Source organism: Seriola dumerili, unplaced genomic scaffold (assembly GCF_002260705.1).
Source record: "Seriola dumerili isolate Sdu_G_001 unplaced genomic scaffold, Sdu_1.0 BDQW01000665.1, whole genome shotgun sequence".
NCBI classification, from domain to species: domain Eukaryota; kingdom Metazoa; phylum Chordata; class Actinopteri; order Carangiformes; family Carangidae; genus Seriola; species Seriola dumerili.
Window position 1 is genome coordinate 1,708,503 of NW_019174920.1, and position 12,206 is coordinate 1,720,708.

The 12,206-nt window shown below is 41.0% G+C and overlaps 1 protein-coding gene across 1 annotated transcript; it reads right to left on the reverse strand.

Moving 5' to 3' along the window:
* Positions 1-1,129: 1,129 nt before the first annotated feature.
* Positions 1,130-11,469, reverse strand: fam98a (family with sequence similarity 98 member A). Its single transcript, XM_022765157.1, has 8 exons — positions 11,351-11,469; positions 9,715-9,863; positions 9,079-9,213; positions 6,370-6,551; positions 5,934-6,014; positions 5,724-5,840; positions 3,359-3,526; positions 1,130-2,485 (listed from the first exon to the last, which is right to left on the reverse strand). The coding sequence occupies exons 1-8, from the start codon at positions 11,386-11,388 to the stop codon at positions 1,790-1,792; spliced, it is 1,566 nt and encodes a 521-aa protein (XP_022620878.1). The 5' UTR covers positions 11,389-11,469; the 3' UTR covers positions 1,130-1,789.
* Between the last annotated feature and the right edge of the window lie 737 nt (positions 11,470-12,206).

Here is a 12,206-nt window from a genome sequence, read left to right on the forward strand (position 1 = left end):
CAGCAATTGTAACTGCCACGGGAAATACAACTGTGGCACATAAAAACATCCGGAGGAACACATTCAAAATAAAAGTCTATTTTCGCAGTAGTGCAAACATTGTACAGTCAGTTCCTGCTCTTCTTATTTTTCTTGTCCGTTCTGTTTTGTCCCTTTATTTTATTTTTTTATTTCATACTTTGTCTTGTTTACGATTAAGTTTATTATTTTTCTTTAGTTTTCTTACTATTTATTTATTCATTTTCTTACCTCTGACCTATAATGTTCTTATTCTTATTACTGCTTGCTCAGTTGTTTCTGCATTTATCCTGAATGTGATTTGTGCCTTTTTGACTGCTATAAAATTTGTCAATAAAAAAGAAAAAAAAAAAACGACTGCTCCTTCTTCTTCTTTGAGGTTGTACGTCATCTGTTGAGTTGCTTTACTGCCATCTCCTGGATTTAACTACGTCTCAAAATCTTCAAATTTTCCTCAACAGACCAGTTCCACAAGAAAATCAAAGTATCTTCGACTCTGCCCACCTGCTTCACTCCTATCACAGCCAGGTATGCTTTTCAGTCCTGGTCCTGTTAGCCCTGCTCTAACATCCACTGGAGCTGTAAGCCACAGTCAGCCTGACATACTTGTCATACTCTCCCATACTTCTCACCACATCATCCCCTAATCACCCAGAACTGGACTTAATGATCTCTCTTTTTCACAGCAGGCCTTTAACACTTCCTTTGTTTGGCGTCTTTCTTCTTTCTGTACTTTGATATGGGTTTGCAAAGGAATTTGTTTTCCTTTCTTTTTTGGAAGGGAGGGGGTTGGGTGTGGGGATGGAAGGGTTGATGAAAGGGTGGGAAGTGTGTGCATATGCTTGTAGATGAATATTTTCAACTCCTCAAGTTTTCCCTTGTATTTACTCAATGTGTTGTACAGTATGAATCCATGACTCATCATAATAACAAATGCTCCAGTATGTCATGTGATGAAGTCTGAAGCCAGATGATAATGGCAGTTTGCCATGATCTTTTGCACAGATCTCCTTTGAACAGTCAAAATTTGTGAGTCGTCTTCAAAACTTTAATTTAAACATAGCACTTCACAGCAACTCAAATATTCAAACCACTGAATGAAAAAAAAGTGTTAATATTCTCATTTCAGGTTTTATTGCTTATTTACACATCCATGCAAACCTTCCAACATCCAGTCTGTATGCACACAATCTTCCAGGAGCAGAACAAGATGACATCTCTTAAATAAGTAACAAATGAGTCTCCAGTCAAATCTACTGAAACAAAACGAGGACTGGAACGATGAAGCTCTTTTCAAATAACTGTCAAATTCAATTTAACTAGAAGAATTTCAAGAATTATTATTCATGTAATAATTCATGTGTCAGATACACAGCAGGTGCATCAACACTGAAATCCGAGGAACCTTTCCTGTCTTTCAAACAAATGTCCGATATAAGGCTAATTTAGTGGCACAATGAGGTCAAAACAGCAGAGCCCAACTGATCGACAAACTGTTTATAGCATAGCTGTTGGTCTGATTACTTGTACATAAGAAGCAAAGAAAACTTTAACACACCAGGATGAAAAAGCATAGGACTACCCTCCCTGTAGTAAAGCATTAGCTCCAGATCAGTCTACAGTGAGTGTGCACAGTATCTGTGTGTGTTCAGTCAACTTTTAACCATTCTGAAAGTTTTAGATGGTGATGATAAGGCATTTTAAATCCATTCACACGTGAGAGGTGGTGGATGTTTGTGTGGACTCTGCTGCAGTACCTCACACTGTGTCTTCAACTAGTGTAGTGTCTGCCTTGATTAAAGCCAGCTTGGTTGTAGTGCTGCCCGCCGTGTTGGAAGAACTGTTCAAACTGTCCTCCTTGGTTAAAATTCTGGCCTCCTCTCCCTCCCCAGCCTCCCCCTTGTCCTTGTCCTCCTCCTCCTCCTCCTCCTCCTCGGCCTCCCCTTCCCCTGCCCCCCCGACCTCCTCGACCCCCGCCTCTCTCGTGATGCCAGCCTCCATCTTGGTGGTAATTGTCATGGTAACCGCCTCCTCCTCCTCCTCCTCCTCCTCCTCCTCCTCCTCCTCCATGATACCCAGCATCCTGGAAGCTCCCTTGGTTGTTCCCTCCTCCTCCGTAACCACCTCTACCTCCTCCCCCATGATGACTTCCTGCATCCTGAAAGTGACCCTGATTGTAACCGCCTCTCCCACCTCCACCTCCGTCTCCCCAGCCTCCCTGCACCTTCCCCCCTCTGCCACCTCCTCCTCCTCTACCTCCCCTGTCTCCATGTCCTCTCTCGTAGCCTCCACGGCCACCTTGGGAGTAGTGATCGTAGCCCCCTCTGCCACCTCCGTGCCCACCCCCACCATAGTGTCCTCCACCCTGGGGCGCATCCTGACGCTTCTGCCAGGTGGGCATCTCTGGTGGAGGAGGCTCAATCTCGCAGGGTCGGCCTCCCCTGTCTGGCACTCGGCCCATTAGAACCTGAGAATAGGACACACGTTAAATGAAGTAAGTTCAGAGGACACTCATTAGTTTCTATCTGTGTCACTGAACATGATGTGTGAAGGAAAAGGCCCTGAAACTAAATTCAACATAAACTTCTGTTACTCAGGACTAGAGTCCTGAAGGAATGCTCAGATATTCAAAGTACATCCTGAACCATTTCTACTTTCCATCTAAACAACATGTTAGAACTCACTAAAAACATCTTTCAATTTGACACCAAATGTGCATTAACATGTCACTGATAATATTCCTCCACAAGTGCATTTCCTCCTTCCTCCTTGTGTACAACCAATGGTCACTAACTAAGCAATATATACCATCGTGCATTGTGCTTGCGCTGAAAACGGAGAAGAGAAAATGACCCGAGTAGTGTCTGGAAGTGTTTCTTCATTTTACTGATGAGCTCACAACATAGTCCTCTACATACACCCAAGTGAATATTTGTACCAAATCTAAACAAATTTCCTTTACGTGGTCTTGAGATACCACAATCAAGAGGCCAAAATCATGTTTTGGATCGTCACCACGACCTTGACCTTTAACCTTTAACCACCATGAATTTCAATTTCATGAATTTCCCCTAGGGGATAAATACAAAATTTAATCAGTTTATCCTACAGTCCAAGTGAATGTTTGTGCCAAATTTGAAGATTGAAGATTGTGCCAAATTTGTCGAGGCGTTACTGAGATATCAAAATCCTGTGAGAGCTCGGAAGTTTTAGCACACAACAAATACTCAAACATCTGTTTAGACAATACACGGGACAGTCAACAGAGAAACACTATTAAAACCCTTAGAATAACATATGAAACACAAAAAACAGGAGTAACCACATTGTGTTTAACTACCTTATTAATAGCACAGGCAGTCTTCTCTCTGATCTTGCCACTGCTTGTGCGGAGGATCTTGGAGAAGTCTTGTCGAGCAGCCAGAAGATGAGCAACAGAGATTTTAGTCGTGGTGCCAAGAGAAGAACGAAGAGGCTGGTAAACTTTGGCCAACTTTTCAGCATGACTCTGTAAAGACACAAAAAACAAATCAATACATGAAGTCTATCAGTAACATGTTATTTGTTTCTCTTTAAAACATGAATGTCAATCACCTGAAGCTGTTATTTATACGCCATATTATTGTGAGTCATGTAATCTTGTGGGATGGACTATGACACACAAACAAAACACTGAATGCATTCAAATGGCAGAAATTCAGGCCAACACGAAATACTTTGAGTAACTACCAAAAACAAAAACATATTAGTTCCATTACAGGTGAGCAGAAGCACATGAAGCAACTTGAACAGTTATTAAATACTGAAATAAGAATTAAGTTGTGTTGGTGTCTATACAGTGCTGCAGGAATGATCCTAAAACCCAGAAACCCAGTCCTGATTTCTTGAAGCTTGTACGTCTGTTAAAAACGGCCAGTTGCTAACAAGTGTCCAAATGAGACTACAGAGGTTGTCGGGGAGGTTAAACGTCATCACGTCGAACATGAAAACTGATCTACTCACCAGTCCACCTTTACAGCCTCGCTGTGTTTACAAACTGTCACTAACTCTGTAAGAGGAAAGGCTTTTGGAGAAGAGGTCAGAGCTAAATCAAACTATAAGCTGAAGTTTAGTGGTTGTGACGTTGAAGTCATGTGACCATGGTGTCATTGGTTTATAGCCTAACATTAGCTTTTTACCTCTGCTGATTGTATTTAGGTGTCAAACATCACCATCAAACCTGTCAGGATCATAAACTGTTGTTTATTCTCTGTAATAATCCAAAAGACGATGTTAAAATCTCACTGGTTTTTAGTGGAGGGAACCAGGGGGATGATAACATCAGGGTTGGACTATAAAAATACATCATCCTGCAGCACTCTATACAAGAGTCAGAAGTGTAAAAATGATCATGGTTAACATGACATTGACAGATAATTAATCAGCATATATTTTGATAATTGACGAATCTTTTAAGTCATTTGTCAAGTACAAGTGACAAACATTTGACAGCTCCGGTTTCTAAATAATGAGGACTTCCTGCTTTTGCTTTTATTACATTATAGTAAACTCAGTATATTCAGATTTTAGACTGTTGGTCAGACAAAACAAGTCATCAAACATGTGAGCGGTGCCAGGAGGCTGTTTCTGTTTCTACTATGATAAGTGATGTATTACAAAAGATGCTAATGTCTATTCCACAATACAGAGGCAGAAAATTCAACTGTGTATAAGAGAAATTAGATTAAAACAGAATTAACATCAATGTTAAATCACAAGTCTAATACCCTGCCTCACCTGAAATCACCTTTCATCCTATTAACCCCACGCAGGAAGTTATATAACCCCACCCTTCTGTCTGCATAGCCCTTTCCCTCCAAACCACAAAGACAAAGAGAACCACTGCTGAAAAATGGACTTTTCAAGCCTCATGTTATTTTATTTGGCTGATACTATATCAATTATTTGATTAGCCTTTTGTTGCTGGATGGCTTTTAAATGTGTATATGTATTATGTTCCATTAGATTCCTTTGTTTAACACAAAGAAAGAGATGGTGGATGCACAAATAAAGTAAGTGGAAGTAATGTCAGCTTTATTTAATGTAGTTTATTATTGTTACTGCTGACATTTTAAGTTGATATATAATTGTACTTATTTTGTCTTCATGTATTTTAGTATCTCATGTACAGAAAAAAAAAAATCATCCATCCATCTGTTTATCCATTATCCATCATCCTAAGCATCCTGATTTGTGACAACTAAACTGTTTGGGACGGCTCTTCTGGATCCTGTGTTTAAATGTGTGCTCTACATCAGATGTTCAGTGAGCAGATGCCACCATCTTCATTGTAGTTTTTTCAATCAATATAACAAAGTCAGGGATTATGTTGAATCCAGCTGACTACCTGCAGGTGGGGTAGCTGTCAGATTCAAATGAGCTTCTCTTAAAATAAAAGTTCTTGCAGAAACACTGATTTTTTTTGTCAACAGGTTTTCAGTGTGTGTGTTTACTTTTCCTCTCCTTGTTAAACAAACTAATAAACAACGTTGTTCTCTTCTCAGCAGAGCAAACAGCAAACCTGAATGGATAGGAGCGGCTTAACTACTGCTGAACACACACAACATTTACAAAGACTTCCTGTTTAAGATGCTTTATTTGTGTTTCAACGGTACATTGTGGGCGTTTTTTTAAGGGGTTTAGGAAGAGTCCGAGTTTCCACATACCTTTGCTCTGTCAGACCATCCAAACGACTGCACAGTCACATCCAGACGTTTCAACAACATCTTCCTCCTGACTTCATACTCATTCACCAGTGCTTGGTTTATAGCTTCAATCTTTTCCTGGAAAAATGAGAAAACAAGCAGAAGAGAACAGTTATTCACTTACACAGTGTTCCACAGTCGTATTACACTTCATCATCTTTCAGTGTTTACCAGGTGCACAGGTCCGAGAGGCTTCTTCAGTAAAGGATCTCCTATGTGATTTGGTGGAACTCGACTTAGGGCTTCTTTCAGCTGCCAAACATGGACAAATCCAATCAATGAAACCACAGTGACAACAGCAGGCATGTGCAGAACTACATTTCCTCTGGGCTTGTACCGCACATCATTGTATTTTCATGAGAACAAACAATCCTGTGAAAAGGACACACACCGTCATGAAAGGCAATACTAAACTTATGATCACAAAAATGTGTGAGGGGTTTTCAGCTTTTGAAGGCAGTTTAAACAACCCACAGATCTGATGGTAGGAGACACATTACAGTCCACCTGCACCATATGTCTTGGGTGCTACTGTCAGGAGCTGAATGAGAATGGAAACACAGGTTTAACCTTACCGGATGCTGTTCAGTTTACCAGACCAACTGACCTTCTTCTCAATCCCACTGAAGAACTGGAACATGGTAATGTTGGCGGGTGGCTTGGACATGCCCAGCGCCACGCAGATGCCCTTCAGCTCCTGGAACACAGGGCTGCCTGACTCCTGGGCTTTCTTCTGAGGCTTGTTAACCAGGATCATCCGGGATGCCTCCAACTCAGATACCAGGAAGGCTGAGAGAAATAAATTTTGGTTAAATTCTAATTCCTGTTAAAGGATGCTGAGATTTCAGAGAGTCATACTTAAACCCTTGCTAGTGCTTTCTGGATTTAAATAAGAGCAACTTGGAGAAAAAAAAGAGAAATATGGCACAAACAGTTGATTTAAATAAAAGTAGCAAACAGAAAAGAGTTATGAAATCGAGCTGTGTTTGATAAGGCATACACACTAGCTGAAGGATCCAGCAGGTATACCAAGATACTCAACTCACAAATCAGATGATGTGATGCATCATGTCAACATGGAGCAGACTCTCAGAGGAAGGTTTCAACATCTGGTGGATCCATGACATGAGGAACTGAGGAACTACCCAGTGTTAATGTGCTGTTCCTAATAAAGTGCTCGCTGAGGGTTACTGTGAGATTATACCTCTTTTCTGGGTGTACAGGTATTTTGTGCTAGATTTACACATCTCTCTCTCGTACTTATTTGAAGTACATTTACTTTGATGATCTTGTGTAATTCCCAACACACTTCCATCCAACTTCCAGCCGAACTTGGGTCTAATCAGCCAGAATAATATCACTTTCAGAGAGTAGAACCTGGTAGACCCATGTGATACGATCCTACCATGCAGTAATAGCATTTAAAATGTGTACTGCCATCAGCCTATGAAAGTAACAAACAAATCAACCGGTCCATATGTCTTAAAGCACTTTCACTTTCAGACAGCAGAACTTTGTATGACACAGGTCAGCACAACCTGCTTTTCACCCATATTGGACCCATTCATTAGACAGCAACATCCCTCTCCTCACCGATAAACCTGAGATTTATATAGAACCATTTACCAGATATAAGTTAAGTTTCAGTTTCACTTCTCTGTCTCTTCACTGACACGCCTAGGGTTGTCACCAGAACCGATACTTCGGTACCAAATTGATGATACATGGCAAAAAGAAGGGACGGTACCCGTTTTTTCGTGGTATCAAAGGCACCAAAAATACCGACACGTGACGAGATTGATAGTCACCCTCTTAGGAAGTAACGTAAGATTGACATCCTATTGAGGGAGGCAGCTGAATGAGTGCTCGCCATGCTCGCACATCAGGTCTCATTGCGCACAAACAGGATCCCATTAACTGTATGAGCAACTTATCTCATGGCGCAAAAGTGTCTTACCTCCAAAAACATGTGGAAAAGAACATTTACACTAATTACTGCATCACTGGCAACATTTGAGTGACTCAGAACACATTTAAGCACAGTTTCTCCAGCACATGCTCTGCCTCTGCCAAAGGGAGGATGAGGAACGTCCACTACTAGGCTGCAGTCTAGCCACAATAACAAATGGAAGATGGTGACAAGTTCAGGCACACAGCTTCAGCACCTCAGCTCACCGAAAGAAAAAGCCAGAAGAGTCACATATGGAAATATTTTTCTTCCGAGGCGGATGATGAGGGGTTGATTATAGACCTGCAAAAGCTCATTTGTAAATGGTGCCTTCGCACTTTCCAAACCATAGTTGAAATGCTGTGCAATAAAAAATGTTTACAGCTTATATTTTAGCAAAGTATTGTCTACTTTAAATACTTGAAGGCTACATGCCACTGTTATTTTTGCAGTGTCAAAAGTTGTTTCATTTTATTATATCAATTATTTCCACATTTTGTCTCAGGGCACTACAGCTGAAAAGCTGTGCAATAAAGAGTTGATTGTTTATATTTCAGCATAGTACTATTTGCTTTAAATTCTTGAAGGCTACATTCCACTGTTCTTTGTTTTTTGTTTTTTGATTCGTATTTTTCAATAAAAGGAGTGAAAGAGAAAGTACATGGAATTCATTGTGGTTTATTTATTTTATCGTGGTATCGAAATAGGTCTCGAGAATCATGGAATTTCACTGGTATTGGTATCGACTACTAAATTTCTGCTATCCTGACATCCCTAGACACACCCTCTCTGTTGATCGCCAACACATGCTCGCTCGCTCTCTGTCTCTCTCTCTCTCTCTCTCTGATCTGTTTAATGACATTTAGAAGCCACCATCATTTAATTAATCACTATTCCTGGTACCAACGCCAGTTAACCAAACCTGGGCAGTGTTGAAGGAATGAGTATTATCTTTCTCAGTAGCATCTGACCTGGGTCCGACTCTGATATGGACTAGGGTTGAGGGAGGGTCGTTCGATGTGGGCTGACCTATTCAGATAGACCCCGACACTTAACCTGCATCAGTCTGAATGAGGTATCACTGACAACAGCTGTGTCACTGTTATGTGTCATATACAGAGTGAAAAAAGTAACTGCACACAGGTTGCTTATTCTATCATCTAGTGGTGACTGCCCGCCACGTCCACATCCTGTGCAGCATAGCACACAATATATGACTGTGTAACATTGTATCTCAGGTGGGTGTGGTAAAAAAATCGACATAAAGGGCAACAGACTTTAACCTTTCAGCCATCACGGGTCAACACATCAGTGCTCGTTTCATTAAAGATGCACACTCGTTAGAGATACAAAGTGCTGTTCTCTTACTGAGCAGCAGCAGACAGTCAGTCCTGTTGAGAAGCCTCTGGGTGATGTCTCCACTGGTGAGGACAGAGTAAGGACAGGCGAGCTCTGACAGCAGACCACTCATCTCCAGTTGGAAGCCCTCCGCCTCGCTTGGACCTGGGAGTGGTAGGACACACACATCAAACATGATGTCACAATACATACCAATAGTCTGGTTAGATCTCCCGAACATGCAGTCGAAGCAACACATTTATGTTGGCAACAATTTGGTAAACCTCCAACAGAAACACGCAATTCAGAATCTGTGACAACAGTGATTAAAAATGTCCATAATGTAGACTTTATTTCCTTCTACTACCAGATGAAAGCTTAGCAATCTAACCAACTGACATTATTACCAACAGAACATAAACCATAGCATGTGTCATTTAACATAAATAAGTATATATTTTATTTTCCATTTCTTTTTGACAGTGTTATCAGTCTTCAGGTGCCAAGAAAAGAAATTGATACACGTAGAATCCTTTTCTGTGCAACTCTACATGAATTTCCCCTAGGGGATGAATAAAGTATCTATCTATCTACCTTATATTCTCAGCATCTTCTCTTAACCCGTTATTAGGAGCAATTCTACTGAACAGTGATAAAATGTCTTACAGTTCGTGGCATGGACATTCTCCTCCAACTTGCAGTAGAGTCTGAGCTCTGAGACGATCCAGGCACAGAGCTTAGTAAACTCAGGAGAAGCTGCTCCTCCACTCAGAGCAGAATCCAGAGCTCCTTCCTCCAACAGAGGGCCCTGGTACCTGTAGTGACACACACACAAAAAAAAAATCAAACCACAGTCAATCTGAGCCACAACTCTTTGCCTGCTTCATTAGTTCAGCAAGGAGGTGATTATGGGGATAGATATTGGTGTGGGTAGCAAGGATATATTCCTGCCAAAGTCATGGTGTTGCTTCCCGAGAAATATTTTTACCCATCTCAAACAAACAATCTCCACATTTAACTCCACATTGTGTTACCAGTAAGATCTCTACAGAGTTGGAACATTTGTGTGTTTACTTGAGCATGAGGTGGACACCCTCACCTTCAAACTGAACTATGCATTGTTGACCAGCTGCAGCCCAGTAGTAGCAGCGGTGGAGCTGGTGATGAGCGGAAGTATTTATTTTAATGGTTTCAAACGTGATCTAAATTGTGATCGTTGCTCAGACGTGTCATTCTGTAGAACAGCTTAATCATTTTAGGTGAAGAGCCTTCCACAGCGAATGAAGACCTCCAGTCATCTTTAAAGGAGCGATTTGAAAGTTTTGCTATTGCTACATAGCTAATATTAGCATTAACAACTGTTTACTTACAAGTCTTTAAAATTAGTCAGAGAGATGTTTACTATTTAATGCCTCACTCCCTCTTCCCATGAGTGGATCAAGAGCATCAAGAGCAGAGGTCTTACTTTGTATGGGTCATTGATACGTGAACATTATTTATATATATTTTGTAAATTAGCACACAGACAGGTGAGCTGAAGAATCTCAGGTGAGCTCTGATTTCACAGACACAGACAGTTGAGCAGCAGAATCTCAGGTGAGCTCTGATGTCATAGACAAAGACCGGTGAGTCACAGGCTCTCACGTGAGCTCTGATGTCACAGACACAGACAGGTGAGCTGCAGAATCTAAGGTGAGCTCTGATGTCACACACACAGACAGGTGAGCCGCAGAATCTCCAGTGAGCTCTGATGTCACACACACAGACAGGTGGGCTGCAGCCAAGTACCAACACCAAAACCTAATTTTAAACTCTGGTCATTTAAGGAAATCCTGCTAATTTGCGCATGTACATGATCCGCCGGTTCAGGAGCCATGATTACGTGTAAGAAGTTACTAAACATTTCAGCATATTAGTAATTAACCTAGAAACACTTAATAAATTGTGCATTAATATAGACTGGGACTAACACTAGTGAGCAGACAGGAATGTGTTAGAGCTGACTGGATCATGACGGGAACATCTCTGCTGACGCAGCTAGGCTCACCACAGAAAATGACCCTGCTAACGTCGTTAACACCGACACACCCGGGTGGACACACAGCTCTGAAGCACATCCACCAGAAAGAAGCCCCGTCACCGTCCCGCTAACGTTAGTTACTACAGAAAATTAGCCAGTTAGCTAAAGCAAGCTACTCTGCGCTGGCTAACACAGGAGAGACAGATAAGGCTGATCACAGGAGAGCCGGTGTCTGAGCATGATGTTCACACCGCGTCACACACATTAAGTTTTTCAACTTACCCTAAATCTTCCAGAGAGACGAGGATGTCATTCTCCATCCCACTACGATGATGTTGTAAAACCACGTATTGTGAAAGAGGGTTTTCTCATCAGCCAGCTCAGCTGATACACGTTTTACTTCTTTTACTTCTTCTTTGGATTCATTGAATACTGTCAAATCAGCTAACGGGGCTCCACTGCCACCTACTGGACCAGGGGTGCAGAAGCAGGGAGGCTAAACCTGCTATTATGTACGTCTTCCCAAGGCTTATTTTATGTTTTACTTCCTTTGTTGGAAATAGTTCTTCCCTTCACTCCTTGTCGCACATAACTTCACACATTGGTAGGCTATCAATTGTGAGCCATATGATCATGTGGTGATATGACATGGAAGCTAATGGAAAAGGAACTAATATCTAAAATAAATTAAGAGGTCTATTCATTCAATCACCATCTAATGTAATTTCAGTAACTTTGATCACATGACACAAGAGCCGAGTGCGCCCTCAACTGGCCCAAAAACTGGAGATCTGGAAACATCACCATTACATGCAGCCTGTATGAGAGTCATGTAGTAAACAAGGCAATAAAATAAAAATGACGGTTTGTAAAACAATACATTACATAAAACACATGCAAAAGAATAATATTTTATTAGCTGTAATTACAGACATTCAGTCCCATCACTAAAAATTTGGATTAATTGTAATATTTTTTGATATGATTCTCAAAAATATATACACACAATATTATTGCTGACATAAAAATGAATTAATTGGAAATGTGATTTAGTAAAAATTTATGAAGCATTTTATAGTTTGAGAAAACTGCTTTTGTTCATGTCCCAAAACTGCAGTTTCAATGCTGACATACATAA

What these genes read in the sequence shown, in the direction of transcription:
- fam98a (XM_022765157.1), bottom strand. Translation starts at nt 11,388, where the DNA reads ATGGAGAATGACATCCTCGTCTCTCTGGAAGATTTAGG. An exon ending in CTCTCGGACCTGTGCACCTG is followed by an intron (nt 5,841 to 5,933) that starts GTAAACACTGAA and finishes TCATTTTTCCAG; the next exon opens with GAAAAGATTGAAGCTATAAA. An exon ending in GATGGTCTGACAGAGCAAAG is followed by an intron (nt 3,527 to 5,723) that starts GTATGTGGAAAC and finishes GTGTCTTTACAG; the next exon opens with AGTCATGCTGAAAAGTTGGC.